This window comes from Heterodontus francisci, chromosome 27, assembly GCF_036365525.1.
Source record: "Heterodontus francisci isolate sHetFra1 chromosome 27, sHetFra1.hap1, whole genome shotgun sequence".
Taxonomy (NCBI): domain Eukaryota; kingdom Metazoa; phylum Chordata; class Chondrichthyes; order Heterodontiformes; family Heterodontidae; genus Heterodontus; species Heterodontus francisci.
In genome coordinates, this window is record NC_090397.1 from 57,365,375 (window position 1) to 57,387,314 (window position 21,940).

The following is a 21,940-nucleotide window of genomic DNA, read 5'->3' on the forward strand; positions in this document are numbered from 1 at the left end:
ATCAGAACTGATCCTGACTACACACACACGTACACACTGTCCAGCAAGAGATGAGTGGTGGTGGGGCAGGGGAATGTTGCTCGAAAAGAATCAAGAGTCCTGAATAATTTTCCCTTTTCCAGCTCAGGATCAAAAGCCAACTTCAGATCTCTCATTGTCATTCCACTTCCCCAAGCTGAGATCAACTAACTCAGCACAAATTGGGGGGGGGGGGGGGGGGGAGGGGTCAAATCTTCAACCTTCCAGGCTTGAGTTACTCTGAATAAACTCGCCAAGTGATTGCTGGCAGAAATTTGCTTGCAAGCTTATCTCTCCACCAGCCACCACCCCTCCTGAGTTACCTTCATCCCTCCAATAAGCACCATTATCCTCCCTGTAACATCACGCGACATACCTCAACCATGGGGTCAGACTGGTAAGTTGACCATTTCTCAGGTCCTAGCCAAATTGCTTGGCAGACTCTGAGCTGGCTAAGAGAGTCTGAGGGGGAATGGTGACTCCCCTTTTGATTTCTATCCCCACCCCTGCCGGCCCTTTACCACTTACTTACCACCCTCTTCACCCCCACAGATCAGCAGAAACCAGCCACTCAATGTGTGCAGAACTGAATGTTCTAGCATTGTGTGTTAAAGAAAGAGAACAGTGGAAATGAATGACCTATGTCCAGCTAACTGAAAAATTAAAATCTCACTATTGTGAATGAGGGATATCAATGAAAGGAGCACTTTCAGCCTCAAGCTCCAAAAGTTAGAATTTTTTTTTAAAAAGCAATAAGTAACTTGAAAATGAAATTTAAACTCGAGGTCCAGCTATTGGCGAGCCCAGGATATTTCCCATCTTTTAGTGAGAATCAAGGGGAAACTTTATGCAACATTCCTCCAGAGCACTGCCGGCCGATACCCACCTGTTCAACGCCATGGTAACAGTGGCTCCTTGCTGCATCTCCTGGGACGCAGCCACTGCGGCTTCTGCCAGAGAGGCCACGGCCTGGGTGGCTTCAGAGGCCTGGGTTGTCTGGATTGCCATTTCCCCACCTTGCAATGTGGCCCAGTTTTGCTCGACCTGTGCGAAGAAAGTGCGGGCGTTACCGAGACAGAAGCAAACAAAAGTATGAAGAATGGAAAAAAAGTCTGCATGTGTTTGGTGGGGGGGGGGGGGGGGGGGAGCGGGGAAGGTGGTGGCTTGGGAGAGGAATATGCACATATTACTTGGGTCTTTTAAAAAAAAAAGTTCAAAAAAATGACAAATTAGAAATTCATATCTCCTTCTCCAACAAAGTGCTGCCGTTTTTGATCCTTTCCATATATCACAGCCAGTGAGGGAGAAGGGGAAAGTGGTTTCCTGCGGTCAGGAACATCCATATCAGCTTTCAGACCATTCAAACCCAGTAAAAATGAGTAGGGTAGCTTAGGGACACAGACAGCTCCTTTCCCTCAATACCTTGCCCACATGATTTTAACAGAAGATTTACCTTTTTTAAAAAAAGATCAGGATAGTTTAAATAAAAATAAAAACTCCACCCTACACTTTTATTTCTCTTTAAGTTAATCTAATATCAATTTCTACTGAACTTTCAAAGGTTTAACATTCCATAAGATATTTCTGGGCTCCCAGTGACTCAGCTGGTACGGCAAACATGGCAGGACCATACAGATCAGCAAGGATCCATGGTTCATCCATGGTCTGTGCCAAATCATCTAATCACAGCTGTGATGCTACAATTGGCTTTAGCAACTGGGTTGAGTAGGAGGGGAGCCAGAATTTCCACACCTGAGCACTATCCAATGAACCCTACCGGTTCGAGAGGAATGGGCCAACAGTGGTGACTTTCACTGCCAACTTGCCAAGTGCCTAGGTTCACACGTGAATGCTGAGCATTTAGTGGAGATATCAAGGGATGTGGAACGGCTCCGCATCAAGGACCCAACCCTTCAGGAGAGGTGAAGATTGGCATAAAAAAGGGAAAAATTAACCATAAAGCTTTTCTGTTATTTGTGGAAACTGTAGCAGCTGCTCAGGAGATTGTTCTACAGGTAACCTCAGAACACATTAAAAACAGCCCAACTCGAAGAACTAGCCTCTTAATTTAAAGACCGTGAATATTTACTTGGAATTTGCAAGGCCTTGTGCAATCAACTAGCCTGATTTCTCAAAGCGCAATCTGTTATTCACATGTATCGCCTCCACCCTACCAAACCGCATTTAAACAACAAATTACATTTATGCAGCACCTATAACAGAGTAAAACATCCCAAGGCACATCACAGGAATAATTAACAAACAAAATTTGACTTCGAGCCACAAAGGGAGATATTAGGGCAGGGGTAGTCAAAAACTTGGTCAAAGGTATAGGTTGTAAGGAATGTCTTAAAGAAAGAGAGTGGTAGAGATTTAAGGAGGGCATTCCAGAGCTTAGGACCTTGTCAGCTGAAGGCACAGCTGCCAATGGCAGAGCAAAGAAAATCAGGAATGCGCAAGGGGCCAAAATTGGAGCAGAGCAGAGATCTCCGAAGGTTGTAGGGCTAAAGAAGGTTACAGAGATAGGAATGGGTGAGGCCATGGAGAGATTTGAAAGCAAGGATGAGAATTTTAAAATCATGGTACTGCCAGGTTAGGGGTCAATGTAGGTCAACGAGCACAGGGCTGATGGGTGAATAGGACATGATGTGAGTTGGGCTATAGGCAGCAGACACCAAACAAGGCAGAAAATAAAGTTTCAAAATTAATTTTAAGTGCCGATACAAAACTGCCCTAACCTATTCCTCACAGTCCTTCCTCCCTGTGTGCATTTTCCACATGCAGGAAATCAAGGTGAATGAGGGGCTGGGCAATGCATCACAGGATTCAGCACAGTCTGCTCTGTGCCACAAGTGTGAGCAGCCATAGATTTTCTGACCTGAATCCTGCTCCCATACGGGGGAAGATTCCATTAGCTCCTTGCACACTCTCCTAGTCAGGATAGAAGAGCAGTTTGTCGTTTTTGATTGGTCTCCAAGGTTACTTTCTCTTTGTTACATCCTTTCTTGTCTTTCTTTGGTTCTCTGAATTATCCGTGCTTCAAACATGCATGCTACTGACATCCTCCCGCGTTGCAATCCAGACTTCCTGTATCACCTTACAGCTGAAGAACCCCTCGGTCTTCTTTCACTTACTATCTACAGGTTTCACCCAACCACTGTCTAAAGCCTGGCGTTATCATCTAAGCATCACTTGTTAATTTACCTGGTCAGCGTTCCACCTTTTTAATCTCAATGCAAACTATTAGGCATGGGTATGAGTGTTGAGTTGAAAATTGTTGTGTCAAAGGCTAGATCACACCACAGCATTCACCAGGTATGGGCTCCACGGCTTTGTGAAGGCTGGTGAAGCAGTGAGAGATATCACTGGCTGTAAAAATAATTTCTTACTGAATTTCCATAAGGAGTGAGGTGAAGTAGATGATAGCAAGGCAGAGTGACAAGAAACTCACAACCATTTTCAAAATTCAACCATTTTCTACTTGGTGAAATTTTGCTATCCTCAGTGCAGTATTACAGTGGTTCGACACCAGGAATGCCACAGCGACAAAAGGATCACCGGATACACAGAGCCATGTGCGGACCACCCAATACGCAGGGCGACACACTGACTGCCCAATACAAGGATCAAGTAATACAGAGAATAAGCAATACACAGACCGTTCAATATGCGAACTGTTCAATACACAGATCAACTCATACGCAGTCATGCATAGAGAGGACGACAGGGAAACAATACGATGAGTCTTTTCAGACAACGCCAATGAAACAAGATGTGATTAACCCACTATTAACTATCACACATGATTGAGATTAAGATTCTTGGGCAAATTAAATTTTTTAATTTACGGATCAAGAAAACAGGTGTAACATTGGTACATTTTAATCTATTTACAATTATTTTTAATTTTCTTTTCCTAAAAGAAGATATTTTGACCTTTTTTTTCTCTGTGTCTCTAATGCTGAGAGACTAGGAGCTGTGGAGGAACAAAATGATTTAGGTGTCCACATACACAAATCACTAAAAGCTAGTGCACAGGTACAAAAAGAAATCAAAAGGCGAAGGGAATATTGAGCTTAATCTCAAGAGGACTGGAACACAAAGTTGATGAAATGTGCTTCAGTTGTATGGAACCATGGTCAGACCCCATCTGGAGAACAAAGTTCAGGTTAGGCACTGAACCTCAGGAAAGATACGCTGAGTAGGTGCAGTGCAGATTCACCACAATGATACCAGGGCTTAAAGGGTTACATTATGGAGCCAGATTAAATAAACTTTGTTTATATTCCCTTGAGTTTGGAAGGTTGAAGGATGATATTTTCGCTTGTGGTGGAATCCAGAACAAGAAAGCATAATTTAAAAATCTGACATAGGCCATTCAGAAGAGAAATCAGGTAGCACATTTTCCACACAAAGGGTAGTGAAAATCTGGAAACTGATCTCCCAAAAGGCTGAGGGATCTATAGCTTCTTGTCAGATAAAGATATTAAAGGATATGGATCAAAGGCAGGTAAAAGGAGTTGAGGTACAATTTGGAACAGGTTCATGGGGCTGAATGGCCTCCTCTCTTCTGATGCAACAACCCCTTACAAGGCCTGCCTTCAGGCAGGTGGAAAGGATCATCCAAACCATGGGCATCTCCATTGCTACCCCGTGTGATGACTGGATGCCAGTGATGGATCATGCTCAGTGGGGGTTGGGATACAACCCCCACCCCGTGAGTGCGTGTGCGATTGCTACCCTCACCTCTCCGTCCTGCACAGTGGAGTAATTCACCTGAGCAACAGTTACCGTTCCTGGGAGTTCAGACGCATCTGCCAGAGTCGCAACTGTTGCACCCGTGCCAACCTGCAAACAAGGGCAGACATGAAAGAACAGTGCTATAATCTGCAGCAGAGCAGCTTCATTGCCCACCCACCTCCATCCCAAAGATTGTCCTTTGTTTAAAATCATAATAAGTCAGTGTCACAGCTCTGCCTGATGTTTAGGGAGTAAATGGACTGTATAGTCTGGTACAATGCTACATGGACCAGCAAGGTCTTAGTTCCCAACTTTGGTCTGAACCGGGGTTGGGGGGAGTTTGGGGGTCCTTTAATTAGTTTCAGTGTCTCTGAGGAAAAAGGGTGAGGGGCGGAGAAATAAAAAAATTCAGCCACAGTCCCAGCTCATGATCAATACCCTACAATCCCTCCTCACTGGAAAGGAGTGCAAATGGGTGCCAGGCAAGGGCAGGAACAGGGTGAAATGTGATGTCTAATAAATAAAGAAAAACTTGCATTTATATAGCACCTTTCATTAGCGTGGGACATTCCAAAGCAGTTTACAACCAATGAAATACTTTTCGAAGTGCAGACACAGTTATAATGTAGGAAACATGGCAGCTAATTTGAAAGCCACAAACAGCAATGAAATAAATGTCCAGCCCATCCCTTTTAGATGCTGGTTGAGGGATAAATATTTGCTAAAATACCCAGGAGAACTCTTTGAATCATGCCGTGGAATCTTTTACGTTGCTTAGAGGGGAGACAGGGCCTCAGTTTAATGTATTGAGTGAAAGATGGCAGCTCCATCAGTGCAGCAGCTCCTCAGTACTGCACTGGAGTGTCAGCCTGGATTATGGGTTCAAGTCTCTGGAGCGGGGCTTGAACTCACAACATTTTGACTCGCAGGTAAGAGCGCTACCAACTGAGCCACGGCAAAGACCTTATGGTCAAATACAGCATGCCAAGACTCGGGGAATGGCTCACACATGAGGAATGGCTACTTCGGTAGCATCTTGGATCTGCATCCCAAAGGTCAGTGCCTTCAGGAGAACTGAGCAGAAAAGTGATCAGCAAAACAATGTTGGAATGTTTAACCAGTTTTCCCTGAAAGTATCAGACACACATTTACAGCTAGCTCACACCAAATCACAACCACAAGAGATGATTCAGAATGTATCAACTGCCGACTCAAACCTGCAGCCGACCCCACTTACCCCTGACTGCTGACCCAGCATAATTTATCATCTTGCGACATAACGTGACATATTGGTCAACCATCATTTGTTAATAATACAAATGGATTCTTAGATATAACCAACTGGCATTAATATTGCACCTTTAACAGAATAAAACATCCCAAGGCACTTCATAGGAGCATGATCAGACAAAAACCGACTGAGTCAAAGGATGAGATACTAGGACAGATGACTTAAAAGCTCAGTCATAGGGGTAGGTTTTAATGAGCTTCTTTAAAGGAAGAAAGTCTTGTATTTATATAGCACTTTTCACGACCATTGGATGTCTCAAAGCACTCTACAGCCAATGAAGTACTTTTGAAGTATAGTCACTGTTGTAATTTAGGAAATGTGGCAGCCAAGTTGTGCACAGCAAGTTCCCACAAATAGCAATGAGATAATGCCGAGATAATCTATTTTTTTTAAAGTTATGTTGATTGAGGGATAAATATTATCCAGGACACCGGGAGTAATTCCTCTGTTCTTTTTCAAAATAATGCCATGGGATCTTTTATGCTGACCTGAGAGGGCAGGCGGGGCCTCAGTTTAACATCTCATCTGAAAGACAGCACGTCCGACAGTGCAGCACTCCCTCAGTTCTGCATTGGAATGTCAGCTTTGATTTTTGTGCTGAAGTCCTGGAATGGAACTTGAACCCAGAATCTTGAGACTCAGAGGCAAGAGTGCTACCAACTGAGCCAACGCTGACAAGGAGAAGGAGAGAGAGGCGGAGGGGTTTTAAGAGAGGGAATTTCAGATCTCAGGGCTTAGACAGCTGAAGGCATAGTGGGAGCGAAGGAAGTGGTGGAATACGCAAGAAAGCAGAGTTGGAAGAGTGCAGAGTTCTTTTAAGGTTGAAGGGCTGGAGGAAGTTACAGAGGGGTGAGATCACGGAGAGATTTGAACATAAAGATGAGAATTTTAAAACTGATATGCTGCCGTATCAGGAGCCAACGTAGGTCAGCAAGCACAGGGGTGATGGGCGACAGGGACTTGGTGCGAGTTAAGCTATGGGCAGCAGAGTATTAGATGAGTTCAAGTTCATGGAAGATGGAAGGCAGGAGACTGGCCAGGAAAGCAATGGAATAGTGGAGTTTGGAGGTAACAAAAACATGGATGAGCGTTGTAGCAGCAAATGGGCTGAAGCAGCAGTGGAGACAGGTGATATTACAGAGGTGGAAGTAGGTGGTCTTTGCGATGGAGAGGATATGGGATCTGCAGCTCATCTCAGGGTCCAATAGGATGTTGAAGTTGTGAACAATCTGGTTCAGCCTGAGACAGTGGCCAGGGAGAGGGATGGAATTGGGAACTAGGGAATGGAGCTTGTGGCTGGGGCTGAAGACAATGGGCTTGGTCTTGCCAATATTTAATTGAAGGAAATTTTGGCTCATCCAAGGCTGGATGTCGGTCAAGCAGCGTGACAAATCAGAGGCAGTGGAGGGGTTGAGAGAGGAGGTGGTGAAGTAGAGTTGAATGTTGTCAGCACACGTGGAACCTGACATTGGCTGATGTCGCCGAGGGGCAAGGTATGTAGAAAAGAAATAGGAGGGTGCCAAGGTTAGAACCTTGGGGGACTCCAGAGGCAATGGTGCAGGAACAGAAAGAAAAGCCATTGCAGGAGATTCTATGGCTGTGGCTGGATAGATAAGAACGGAACCAGGCTAGTGCAGTCCCACGAGGAAGGAGAGACTTTGGACGATGCAATTTGTGAAGTTGATAAAGGCATTTTCACTGCTGTAGCAGGGCAGAAACCTGATGGGAGAGGTTTAAATACAGAGTTGCGGAAAAGTTGGGCATGGATTTGGGTGCAGTAATATGTTCAACAACTTCAGAGAGGAAAGGGAGGTTGGAAATGAGGTGGTAGTTTGCAACGACAGAGGGGCCAAGAGTGGGTTTTTTGAGGGTGTGGGTGGTGTTGACAGCAGATTTGAAGGGGAGGAGGACAATATTTGAGGAATCAGCACCTTAGTGAGATTAGGATTCAAGAGCAGGAAGTGGGACTCATGGACAAGAAGAGCTCGGAGAGGGCATGAGGCGAATTAAAGAGAGAAACTAGAGAAAGATTCGATTCTGTGCATAGAAACAGAAAACTTTAAAATCACCTGTATAAGAGAGACTGTGCCATCGGGGTTACTGATTGTCTGTACCACTGTCTGAGAGGGGACGAGATGGGCGATGTGTGTCTGCTGCTGTGTCTGCTGATCTTCAAAAGCATACAGCAGATCCTCTCTGCCATGCTGCTTGTAGCAGTTCTTAACAATCGTCCTCAGTGCCTGTGTCCAGGAAACCTATGGGGGAAAATTCAACCTTCAAATATGGTCATGTAAAATATCGGATCTCAAATTTGATGCATTTGTCCTTTCCCACCCCCAAAAGGCATAAACACTTTGCAGCAGGAGTCACTGGATAGCAATCAGGAGCAGGCTGATTAACATAGAATTTACAGCACAGAAACAGGCCATTAGGTCCAACTGGTCTGCGCTGGTTTTCATGCTTCACGCAAGTCTCCTCTCGCCCCATTTCATCTAACCCTATCAGCATAAACATCAACTCCTTTCTCCCTCATGTACATACCTAGCTTCCCCTTAAATGCATCAATGCAATTCGCATTAACTAGTCCTTGTGACAGCACGTTTCCCATTCTAACATGTAACTGGCAAATGAACTTCAATATAGATAAGTGCGAGGCAATACATTTTGGTGGTAAGCATAAGGAGAACACATACTCCTTTAAAAATAAGAGTCTAAATGAGGTAGAGGAACAGTGGATTCTGGGGATATAGATAACTAAAAGTAGCTATGCAGGTTAATAAGGCCATAAAAAAAGCAAACAAAGCACTGGGGTTCATTTCCAGAAGAGTAGAATTGAAAATCAGAGAAGTTATGCTAGACTTGCATAGAACCTTGGTCAGACCACACTTGGGAGTCCTGTGAGCAGACATAGTCTCCACATTACAAAAAGGATATAGAGGCAATGGAGAAGAAGCAAAAAAAAAAATTATGAGAATTATGCCAGAATTGATATATTATACCTATCAGGAAAGACTGAACAGACTGGGGATCTTTTCTCTAGAAAAGAGAAGACTGGGGAATGCAAGTGGAAGCAATTTGTTTGCGTCTGCCCTATCAAACCCTTGATGGAGATCTTCAAAAGTATGAAAGGCTTTGATAGGGCAGACGCAAAGAGGTTGCTTCCACTTGCAAGTGAGACCGTAACATGGGGCCATAAATATAAGATAGGTACTCAATATCCAATAGGGAATTCAGGTGTAACAGAGTGATTAGAATGTGGAACTGGCTATTGCAGGGAGTAGTGAGGCTTACAGCATGGATGCAAATGCGAGAGAAAGGAATATAAGGATATGTTGATAGCGTTAGATGATGTAGGGTGGGAGGAGGCTGGTGTGGAGCATAAACACCGACATGGACCAAATGGCCTGTTTCTGTGCTGTAAATACCTTGTGATCTCTCCGAGTAAAGAATTTTCTCCTGAATTCTATGTTGGATTTATTAGCGACTATCTCATTGTGAGCCCCTCCTCGTTAACCCGTGGATGCAGAGTCTAACTGCAGAGACCCTCACCCAGCTGAGAGCAAATAATTTAGCACAGACTAGGAATTGAACCAGGGACTTTCCACGTCTGTTTGGCTCTACAGCTTGTGGGATAAACTCACCTCACCCATTGCAGAGTCCCCAGTTGAGATCCTTCACAATTTTCTTCTTTTAATAAGGTACGTAAATAAAGCAGAATTAAAATCAAAACCAGCAGTCACTCCAAAAGCAGAAGCAACTGGCACTGAGAACCAGTGCTGAAATAAGAATTCTTGGGGGCCCTGGGCACCAAGAAGAATTGGAGGGTCCTTTTCACCCCCTGCACAACAGCCCTCCATAACCTGCCCATCCATTAAAACCTACCCCAACAGAGAAGGCTGGGCAACTGCGCTCGGCCACAGGGACTCCCAGACAGGTTCTTGTTTGAGTGGGATCGGGGCAGGGAGGTCCTCCAGTTCTGACAGGGGTGCTGGATATTGGACAGGGCTCCATATCCCAGGGGGAGGCCCTGAGCAGAAGCCCCGTTATGCCTCTGTGTTAATGTGACCTGCTGAGAACAACCAAAAAGGGACATGCCAAATAAGTGTGCCCAGAGCTAAATGACATTGACAACTAATTGTGGTGCTGCTGCTGGTTCAATAGTGATCTTACAGGTCACATTCCAAATCTGAGCGGTGCCATGGTGGGATTGGTGGAGTTGGTGTTTTATTTAAAATTTGTTCATGGGCTGCGAGTTCTGCTGACAAGGCTAGCATTCATTGCTAATCCCTTGAGAAGATGGAGGTGAGTGGCCTTCTTGAACCACTGCAGTCCTTGTGGTGTAGGTACACCCACACAGTACTGTTACGGAGTTCCAGGGTTCTGACCCAGCCAACATGAAGGAACGATATAGTTCCAAGTCAGGATGGTGTGCAACTTGAAGGGGAACGTGCAGGTGGTGGTGTTCTTATACGTCTGCTGCCCATGTCCTTTTAGGTGGCAGAGGTTGCAAGTTTGGAGGGTGTGGTGAAAGAAGCCTTTGCAAGTTGCTGCAGTGCACCTTATAGATGGTACACACTGCTGCTACTCTGCGCTAGTGGTGGAGGGAGTGAACATTTAAGGTGGTGGATGGGATGTCGATCAAGCAAGCTGCTTTGGCCTGGATGGTTTTGAACTTCTTGAGTTGAACTTGTTGTTGGAGCTGTACCCGTCCAGACAAGTGGAGAGTATTCCATAACGCTCCTGATTTGTGCCTCATATATGGACAAAATTGGAGAGTGAAGTGGTGAGTTACTTGCTGCAAAATTCTAGACCTCTGACCTGTTCTTGTAGCCACAGTATTTATACAGCTGGTCCAGTTAAGTTTCTGGTCAATGGTAACTCTCAGGATGTTGTTGGTGGGAGATTCAGCAATGGTAATACCATTGAATGTCAAGGGGAGATGGTTAGATTCTCTCTTGTTGGGGATGGTCATTGCCTGGCACTTGTGTGGTGTAAATGTCACTTGCTACTTTTCAGTCCAAGCCTGAATGTGGCCCAGATCTAGCTGCATGCGGGAATGAACTGCTTCCTTATCTGAGCATGGGTGGGAACGAGTTACTGTGAATCCCCTCCCTCATTATTTATAGGAAATTCAGAGTTTGAACCCAGAGAACAAGAACAGATTATTCAGTCCACCGAACCTTCTTTTTGGAACATAGGAACATGAATTCTAGGTCATCTACCTTGGATTCCGCTCATTAAAACTCCTGCGGCAAAGTTCCGCAAACAATACTCCCCAATTCTCACTTAAGAAAGCAAAACACTAGAATTTGTAATTATTTTGCAGTTTTAAGGCAGAACTGCAATAGAATTGGGAGCCTGGCGTAAAATACTTTCACACAGCTGTCACTACCCCTTGTTACCAAATGTTCACTCCTGAAAGGTGGCAGGAGAGTTGCAATAATTTACAATGGAATGGAAAAATAACAGCTAAAACAGTGACTGCAGAGTTGTAAATTTCTGTTCATCACCACCCTGCCATCTGCTATTCAAGTACAGCTTCAGTTCAGAAGTCCCCACAGTCCTATATAGCTGAGTCCCTTCAGTGTGTCTGCAGTCTTGCTTACCCGCTGTTTCTGTTCCTCTGAGCGCACATCGCTGCGAACGTTGGCCCACGGAATGTCCTCGGGCCACCACACGGGCCGGCAGCTCTCCTTACCCCAGCCAGGTTTCCCTCGCCCTGTCGAGTACTTCAGCATCTCCGGAATGAAAGCACGGAGCTGAGCCTGGAGGAGGCAAAGACAGAGTAGAACGGTAATCTGGCCAGTCAAATACTCATGGGGCATGGGCTGCTTAGGATACAGGGAGGGAGGGCATAGACGCAGAGAATTTTGGCAAATTAAAGCGATAGCCGGATAATGTTTTGGTATACAAGAGACGGAGCTCTGTGAGGAATTTTTATTAAATTTTGGGACCAACAAGACATATTCTTCTTCGGGCCATGTACATTCTGAGCACTTCACGGTTTGTGAAATACTGCCAACTATGGGATGGATACACCAACTCCAGCTTGTGAAATTCTTCTGTGTTTCTGACTCCATTTTGGGGAAGGGGGAACTGTACTTTACTTGATGAGCCGGATGATGTCAAAAGCCCTGAGACAGAAGATTAAACAATATGTGGAAGTCATGCAACCCTTCTATTAGCTATTATCTTTGAATTTTTTTTGTGCGCCAGTGAAAATGTTAGTGCTGCAAATTATTTGTTAAACCTTTTACTGAAAATAGATTAGTTCACATAAATTTGAATGCATTTTTCTCATCCAAAAAGCAGGTGTTTAAACAAACTGTGCCTCATGCATTAATAATGTTCATCATTCTGTCATTCACACCTTCTCTAGTTACATCTTTTCTTTCTTTACTCATCCCATTACCACACCCTTTGGCCCTGCACTACCAGCTCATTTAATCTCTCCTGTCTTCCAACCAATCACAGACCTTCCCTTTTGTTCTTTTTCCACCCTCCCCTTTCACTTGCTTAAAACCTATTTCATTTCTAACCGTTCTGATAAACAGTCACAGACCTGAAACATTAACTCTGTTTCTCTTTTCCCAGATGCTGCCTGACCTGCTGAGTATTTCCAACATTTTCTGTTTCCATTGCAGATTTCCAGCATCAGCAGTATTTTGCTTCTGTGTCTCATCCATTGATTGATGTAGACATGCAGACCAGATTAAAGCACCAAATGAATTAGATTTAGATTACCTGTGTAATCCAGATAGATTAATTGTCCAAATATTTGGTTTCTATTCCTGCTTAGAAACTAAAACCTCATTCCTCATGGCACTGTTGTGCCATTATTTCTATCAGTTTTCCTTCTCCTCTCCCCCACACTTCAATCTTCTTTTCTTTTGTCTCTTTCTTTGTTGTAAGTGCTAATTTTTCTGGGATATGTTAGCAGACAATTGCCAAAACTGCTTTTAATCTGCAGTAAGCTGGCACAAGTTATTAGCAGGGACCTCTTTGCAGACTGGATGATCCAGCAGAACTAACCCTTGATGCTCACCTGGGAAGTCACAGCTTAAACCCTTGGTTGTTCCTGTTTAAATGATCTTAGTTGGGGGTGGAAGTAGGGCGTGCTACAGTTCACCATCTGGCACCTTTCTCAAATGTCCATTCTTTACGTGTGAGCCTAAACTGTGTGTGTATGCAGGATATCTGACTTGGAGGGAGGGTGCATAAAGAGAAGTGCCACAGTTAAACTTGACTCTGCCCTTACAGAAGAACCCAAATGATTGGGAACAGGTTCCTTTCTATCTCAACAAATCCTACCTCTGCCCGAACTGAGAGCATCTAACGCAGCATAACTGCAGACTGAATCTAGGACTTTCCAGGTTTGCTATCAATGGAACTGCAAAGGGTTTAATTCGACTGGATCATCAAGTCTTCCACGAGGTCCCTGCTAATAACGTGCACCAACTCACTGTAGCTTAAAGACAGGACAAGGCTGTTCCTTTTCTCTTTTGGCTGCTTCCTTTCTTTGAGTGCACAGCCAGCATTTGGGGACTTACACTGCATTGCATCAGGCTCAGTGGCACCAAGCCCCAGGGCAAGTGTTCCTCGCAAAGCTGAGAGATTATTATCCAGTCAGTTAGTTAGAAATGTTACATATATTACATAAATATAAAATGCACACACACATCCAGACACTGGAAATAGTTCTGTGGCAACTAAATAATGGCGAGGGGTTGACACTACTGGTTCAGAAAGGATCCTGTTGCTTTTGTTGCAAGCTGCAAAACACACAATGGAAAAAAGTCAACTTTTCGGGAGAAGTTAAAACAGAAGCAGAAGGAATACAGATATTTGGAAAACATATTTGAAATCCCTAGAGGCTCATCAGGTTTATTCTTTAAATAGCTGAAACATAGAGACCAGGAAAGTACTAAGTTACCCAATCACAGCCTAGAACCAACCTCAGCATATTGGCTCAAATCCAATTTTTCCTAAAGTGCCCTAGCACCAGTGTTCAGGGAAACTCATCACCCTTATCTGGTCTGGCCCACATGTGACTACGTGGTTGACTCTTAATGTCATCTGAAGTGTCTTACCTAGCCATTCAGTTGTTTGAAAGCAATTACTTAAAGCCAGCAGCCCAACACCAACCTCTTGGGAAACAGATGATGGCCAATAAATGTGGCCTTGTTAACATCACCCGCAACCCGAGAACAAACACAAAGAGCAACCCCAGTGACAACACTGCGGCTCTTAACACTTCATTATGTACCCATTTTCTCACATTACTCCAGCCTTTTTCTCTGTCATTCGCTATTAGGAAACCGTCAGTCATCAATGTGGATTCAAATGCCTTTTCTGGCCTATAAATAACAGCCCCACTTGTTGTAGCATTAAGAGCAGAGGGCCCAGCTAATCTCAGTTGGAACAGCGCAGGTATGCTGTACCTTGCCTTGGAACCCCTGGGCTAGCATTGTGTTAAGATTTTTTACATTAAATATTCTGCTTGAGTTCAGCAGTGTGTAAAATAGATGCTGCTGCATGTAACGACACCACGCAAGTCTTAGCATTTTAAAGTAATGCATTCTACCTGCAGCATTTTGAGATGTTTCAGAGATGTGATAAAGTGCTATAAGAAATGAAATCACATCCAAACACATATACACAGGCAGAGAGAGAGGCTGACATTCATTTGAATCTAGCTTAACAGAATCAAAGGTCAATTATTGGCACAAAATGGCCACTTCTAGGGATAAAGAAACCTCAATTGCTAATGGAGGATTACAGTTTTAGTAACCTGCTTTATGCACTGTTTTTTTCAAACTACCTCCTCCCCCTAACTGTTCCTAGATCCTTTGGCCAGTTTCCAGATGGTTTTAATTATAGCATTGGGAGTGCAAAGGGGCTGCAGCAGCTTGAGGCTCTTGTTAGGAGGGTCTTTTGATAATCCACTGGGGACATAATCAGCAAACAGCCTCATACCTGGCTCAGCCCTACTCTCTAATTAGTAGCTCATGGCAACCGCCTCACCTGGCCCGCTCAGTAACAAGGAAAATAAAACACACACACTTGTGCTGCTGGCATTCGATAAATACAAGGAACTGCTGAAATTAGGAGTGACATGTGCGCAAGTCACACCTGCCCACAAGTGCCACCTAAAGACAACCAGCAACAAGTTCATTTCCCACAAGACACCAATCCTCGGCGCAATTAAAAAGCAAGACGTGTATTTTATTTTTGCTGTACAATTCACCTGAAGAAGCTGTCAACTGCCCAGTAAAACTAGCATTGGTGAGAACCTGCGACACTTCAGGTTCTTAAGTAAACCTCTACGCACTTGGCACCAGTTATTTATTGCATGCAAGAGGGGAGAGGCAGTGGCAGCTGGGGAAATATCTTCAATCTAAATCTCTTACCTTATCTAAACACTACGCTCTTCCTCCTACTGTTCCTGAAGACATTCATTTGTACTGGGGTCCAGCCCCGTAGGTATCAACATCCCTCCAGTATCGCTGTTAAGGTGATCACTCTTTGTATGTGACCCTTGAAAGTGACTGTTGGAGAACTATCCAACCAAGCCAGCAAAGCCAAGTTGGATACTGTCCTCACCTGTCTTATGTACAGGTTTTGGATAGCAATTAGGATTGGGAACCCTGGTATATTTTCCCCTCCACCTCCCAACCCCATGTCAGGAGTTATTCAGCAAAAGTAGAAACAAGAATATAGAAGACTAGAAGAGACTACTGCAGGCCATCCGGCTGGTTCCATCGTTTGGGGCTTTGCAGGGGTGACGGACAAGAGAGTTCAGGAAGGTGATTGAAAACATGGTCAAATTGACAGCTTTTGAAGAAGTTTTGATGGTGGCAAGAGAAGTACTAAGAGTGATTTAAGGAATAGTCAGTCAGTATTTTGCACAAGTTCATAATTATTTCTTGGGACTTATGCTCTATCCCTCCAGCTGAAACCTCAAGATTTTGTTTGTTTTCTCTACTACTGCCACACAAAGCGCTGATGGTTTCAGTGAGCTATCCATCAGTACGCCAGGATTCTGGTTATGTAGACTAATACTTTGAAGCCTATGTTTCCACTGTTTATTGTCCTTTCTCAGTCTTATTACCTTACTTTAGTAGAAATTAAACAATGTCTGACACTTGTCAATTCAGTTTAAGTCCTCAAAGGGCCTCGAAATTTGGTCTGTTTGCTGTGTAATTTGCAACCACCTACTCCCAAAATGAGGGGGAAAAATACGCAGTGAGGTGTTGTGTAAACATGCATTTCCTGAGTCCATTCACAAGGAAGTTTTGGCTGCTGCTTCAGATCCGAGCCCATCACTTCTATTTCTACTTTTTTCTAACACTTTTTATTTCTTTTCTCTTTATCCTTCCAGAAAGCTCTCTCTGGACACTCCTTAAAATGTTCCACTTTGGCCAAGGTATTGCCTACTTAATAACTCCTTAGTTGGCTCAGTGTCAAATTTTGTTTGATAACTCTCCTGTGATGTGTCATACGAACATATGAATTAGGAGCAGGATTAGGCCACTCGGCCCTTCGAGCCTGCTCTGCCGTTCAATAAGTTCATGGCTGAACTGATTACTCCACATTTCCACCTACCCCCGATAACCTTCCACCCCTTGCTTATCAAGAATTTATCTACCTCTGTCTTAAAAATATTCAAAGACTCTGCTTCCACCACCTTTTGAGGAAGAGAATTCCAAAGACTCATGACCCTCTGAGAGAAAAGAATTCTCATCTCTGTCTTAAATAGGCGACCCCTTATTTTTAAACAGACCCCTAGTTCTAGATTCTCCCACAAGGGGAAACATCCTTTCCACATTCACCCTGTCAAGACCCCTCAGGATCTTACGTTTTAATCAAGTCATCTCTTACTCTTCTAAATTCCAGCAGATACAAGCCAAGCCTGTCCAATCTTTCCTCGTAAGACAGCCCCCCATTCCAGGTATTAGTCTAGCAACTCTTCTCTGTACTGCCTCCAATGCATTTACATCCTTCCTTAAATAAGGAGACCAGTACTCCAGATGCGGTCTCACCAATGCCTGTATAGCTGAAGCATAACCTCCCTACTTTTGTATTAAATTCCCCTCCTATAAAACGATAACATTCTATTGTCTTTCTTAATTACGTGCTGTACCTGCAAACCAACCTTTTGCAATTCATGCACGAGGACACCCAGATCCCTCTGCATCTCAGAGCTCTGCAATCTCTCACCATTTAGATAATATGCTTCTTTTTTATTCTTTGCCAAAATGGACAATTTCCCACATTATACTCCATTTGCCAGGTCTTTGCCCACTCACTTAACCTATCTATATCCCTTTGTAACATCCTTAGGTTCTCTTCACAAGTTACTTTCCTACCTATCTTTGAGTCATCAGCAAATTTAGCAACCATAACTTCAGTCCCTTCATTTAAGTCATTTATATAAATTGTAAAAAGTTGAAGCCCCAGCACTGATCCCTGTGGCACACCACTCATTACATCTTGCCAACCAGAAAATGACCCATTTATGCCTACTCTCTGTTTCCTGTTAGCCAGCCAATCTTTTATCCATGCCAATATGTTACCCCCTACACCATGAGCTTTTATTTTCTGCAATAACCTTTGATGTGGCACCTTATCAAATGCCTTCCGGAAATCTAAGTACAATACATCCACCGGTTCCCCTTTATCCACAGCACATGTAACTCCCTCAAAGAACTCCAATAAATTGGTTAAACATGATTTCCCTTTCACAAAACCATGTTGACTCTGCCTGAAAACCGTGAATTTTTCTAATTGCCCTGCTATAACGTCTTGGGACATTTTATTGCATCAAAGCACTATATAAATTCAAGCTGTTTTTGGAATGCACTGTCTGAAAGGGTGTTGAAAGCAGATTCAATAATAATTTTCAAAGGGAACTGGATAAATACCTGGAGAAAAAAAAATTGCAGGGCTATAGGAAAATAACAAGGACATGGGACTAATTGGATAGCTCTACCAAAGAGCCAGAATAGGCATGATGGGCCAAATGGTCTCCTTCTGTGCTGTATCACTCTATGATTCTAATTCCCAAAAACAGTAATGAGTTCAAATAGCTAATCTGTTTTGTTTTGTGGTGTTGGTTGAGGGAGGAATGTTGGCCAGGACAGTGACTGAATTCCTTACATAGTGCCATAGGTTCTATATCGTCTACTAAAGCAAACGAACAAGCAAGAATGCTTTAAATGTCTCAATCACAGAAAGACACCTCCAAGAACACAATGCTTCCTCAGAACTGCACTGAGGATCAGCATGGATCACAGACTCAAGTCCTGGTGTGGAGTTTGAATCCAAAACCATCTGTCTATGAGATTTTGTCATGTGCTACTGAGCCATATAGAACAAGACGACCCCAGATTTAATCACCTTTCTGATCTCATACTGGAAAGGGGACACTAAAATGACTTTCAAAACTTTGATTAAGGAAAAGTAGGGTGCAGGGTTGGGGCCAGGTGGGGGTGGGGGGAATAGAGTATGTGGAGGTAGCTAGGACTGCAGAAAACTGCGTATGTGAAACGGAGACGGAAAATCAATCCCAACAAAGCCATCCCTCTTCTTACAGCCTGCTAAATTGAGGCCGCACGTGAAGCCGAGCCAGTGGGCTAAGGCACAGAATGGGCTAGTGACCAGAGGGAATCAACACTTTTCTGGAGGAAAGCATGTGTGGTAGAGAGGGGAAGGGGTGAGAACAGCAGGAGAGTAGAAAACTGTGGTGGAAAAGAAAAAAATCAGCTTCTCATCAGGACACTTATGTTGAAGATTTCAGAAGACTCTGCTCCACTTCCTCCTCTCCTTCCCCTCGTAAGCCTTGTCAATGCAAAACAGGCTCAGCTCACCTGTGTCATTTTGTCCACAGAGACTGGGATTCCATCAATAGTAAGCGGTGGAAGGTCAGAATTAATCTCTTGAGGCGTGGGAGCATGTTCTGCCAGTGCTGACTCCAGATCTTCCAGGATCATACTTTTATACTTGCGTACCTATGGGAAAGGCAGAGGTATTAGGTAAACAAACTACTGGGTGGCAACCGAGGGAACCAGCGCCTGGCAACAGCCTGCTCCAGGTGCTCCACAGCAACGAGCTGCATTAGCAAAACATGGTCACATCTGCTGCTGTACTGCAGAGGGAAGGTGACGAGGGAGGAGAGGGAGGTTACTAACCAGCACAGGCAACCAGGAATTGGAACAAAGGCACAATAATTGCCAGAGTACTGAAGAGCCACGTCAGTGTTTCAAGGACAAATATCTCCAAGGAGGGACAGTCACACTTCTCTCCTCCTCCCCTCTCCCCAATCTTGTATGATGTTAGTGCATTTGCACGAGATGAACATCACACTTGGTTTGATGCCTGCTGATGCCAACATGCATTTAGGTTCCAATCCGGCACTTGCATCATGAGGGGTCAGACAAAAAGGGGACATAGACTACCACACGGGGAAGGAGGCAAGTCAGTCTCACAGCAATCCCAAGTGAAATGTGTTAGCAGAAGCCTGGAAAAAATCCCCAAGCTTGGCTGTGAAACACCACTACCACTGCCCCCAAAAAGGAAGAAATATTGTTTAAAACAACAGTGAAGGGTTCTCACAATGAGAAAATAAGCAGAATGGAACAGTATTAAAATCGCACAAGAGGAGTCAGTGCAATTGAGAAATGGGAAGGGAAAATTAAAGATATTGGACAGTGGACACTTCTGAACTGAAGCTGTACTTGAATGGCAGACTGCAGGATGGCAAGGAACAGCAAAAATTTACATCAATGTAAGAAAATCGAAGGAAAGAAAATAAACTTTGTCACATTAGGTAAAATGGGCAACAATTCCATGCTTTGTTACAGCTCGAACACTAACCTTCACCACACCCCAATTAATAGTAAAGCCAGGTGTGTGTTTTCTTTGAAAAGCAGATGCTGGCTTTGGATCCCCAGGGGAATACCTTAACAAGTAAATTCACATCGATCTGCACATTTGCCAACACAATCCTACCTTTGACCGACAGCATCTCGCAGTGTTCCGCTGAAATGCATTGTAATGCAATCCCTCTGGAGGGAATAAACCCCCTAGCAGAACAGCCTGGGGTTTCTCGGTCCACCTACCCTTACCCAGCCACCAGCCCTGACACTCACAACAGCACACTGATTGGGTCATCTGATTACTGGATGCTTTTTTAGTTGAAACTCAACCCTCTTCACTGGATTTATTCAGAGGTCATAATAACCCATCCCAATGACCGATGGGAAGTGGTTATTGAGGAGTCAGCTCAAAGTTAAAAACCGTTTCACAGCATGAAGCATTCCACACTGGCCTGTGTTCCCCTCCAAGTTTGCTGAGTTAGAGTCAGAGTAAAGCATGGCTACACGACCCGAACCCAACCAGACCCGACGACATGTGTTGGGTTCAGGTCAGGTCTCTCTTCCGGGTCCGGCATTCGGGGTCGGGTCGGGCTGGACGCGGGCACAGTGCTGCCTTGCGCAGGGAGGGAACTTCTGCACGATTCTGCAGGAATAGCCTGCTGCTGGAACGGAGAATCACAACATTTGGACAAGGTATGTTTGATATAATTGACTTTATTACAGAAGTCGGGTCGAGTTGGGCGCGGGAAAAAAAATCAAAGGACTCGGGCCCGGGTCGGGTTCAATGTGGTAGGGTTGGGCCAGGGTCGGGTTTCAATTTCATACCCGAGCAGGCCTTTAAGTCAGAGTCATTTATGGCATAGAAGGGAGGCCATTCAGCCCATCAGATCTATGCCAGCACTCTGCGGAGCAATCCAGTCAGTCCTGCTCGATCCCCTTAGCCTTGCAAGTTTATTTCCTTCAAATGCCCATCCAACTTCCTTTTGAAATCATTGATTTCACGTATCATCACCGCTTCCACCTCCCTCGTGGGCAGCAAATTCCACATCATTACCCCCTCGCTGCGAAAAAAAGTGCTTCTTGCCCAAAATCTTCAATCTGTATCCCTGAGTCCTTGTACCATCAATTAATGGGAACTGTTTTTCCTTGTCTAGCTTATCTAAGCCTGTCATAAACTTGTACACTTCTATCAAATCTCCCCTCAATCTCCTTTGCTCCAGGGAGAGCCCCAGCTTTTCCAAACTAACCTTGTAACTAAAATCCCCCATCCCTGGAACCATTCAGAATCCTTCAAACAACAATCGTGCTAAAGTTGCTCCACTGGGTATTACAAAGTATTAGTGCCCCCGGGCAAGGGAGGATGCGAGGTGGGAGAACTAACTGCTTTTGTGATGTGGGGGAGCACAAAAGGGATCAGTTGCAATGCCAGTAGGCTCCAGACTCTCTAAGACAGATGATGAACAGCTCCAAGAGATATTGACCCATGGAACTGTACCCACAGCAACACCTTCAGGAGAGGAGCTCCACTGGGGGATGTTGGGAGATAGAAAAGCAGCTGTACTGGATGTTCTAATTTCACTCTTCCCCTGCAGACCTTACACCAAGGGTAGGCATGGAGCTGGCTCTAAGGCTTCTGCAAATACTACTCAAATTAGTTGCAAGAAGGCACATGATGGTGGCCTGGGGTGGTCATGGGGAGGAGGCAGCAAGTCCTGCAACTTACTATGTTTGCTGGGGAAAAGCCAGAAGACACTCTGTTAATAAAAGCAAAATACTGTGGATGCCGGAAATCTGAAATAAAAACAAGAAATGCTGGAAATACTCAGCAGGTCTGGCAGCATCTGTGGAGAGAGAAGCAGAGTTAATGTTTCAGGTCAGTGACCCTTCTTCAGAACTAGCAAATATTAGAAATGTAAAAGGTTATAAGCAAGTAAAGCAGGGGTGGGGCAAGAGATAACAAAGGAGGTGTAAATGGGACAAGGTCACAGAATAGCTGACCAGAAGGTCGTGAAGC

General features: G+C 44.4%; 1 protein-coding gene across 7 annotated transcripts in view; it reads right to left on the reverse strand.

The window, feature by feature from the left end:
• The window catches only part of nrf1 (nuclear respiratory factor 1), a 77,185-nt gene that overhangs the window by 33,287 nt on the left and 21,958 nt on the right, over nt 1–21,940 (reverse strand). For 5 of the 7 annotated variants that reach the window (XM_068059430.1, XM_068059429.1, XM_068059432.1 and 2 more), the window contains 5 exons: nt 18,919–19,059; nt 11,656–11,814; nt 8,119–8,304; nt 4,765–4,866; nt 905–1,062 (listed from right to left, as the gene is read on the reverse strand). In XM_068059430.1, coding sequence (XP_067915531.1) covers nt 905–1,062; nt 4,765–4,866; nt 8,119–8,304; nt 11,656–11,814; nt 18,919–19,059 — 746 coding nt within the window. The remainder of the gene's footprint in view (nt 1–904; nt 1,063–4,764; nt 4,867–8,118; nt 8,305–11,655; nt 11,815–18,918; nt 19,060–21,940) is intronic. The other 2 variants (XM_068059431.1, XM_068059433.1) reach the window with 2 other exon arrangements.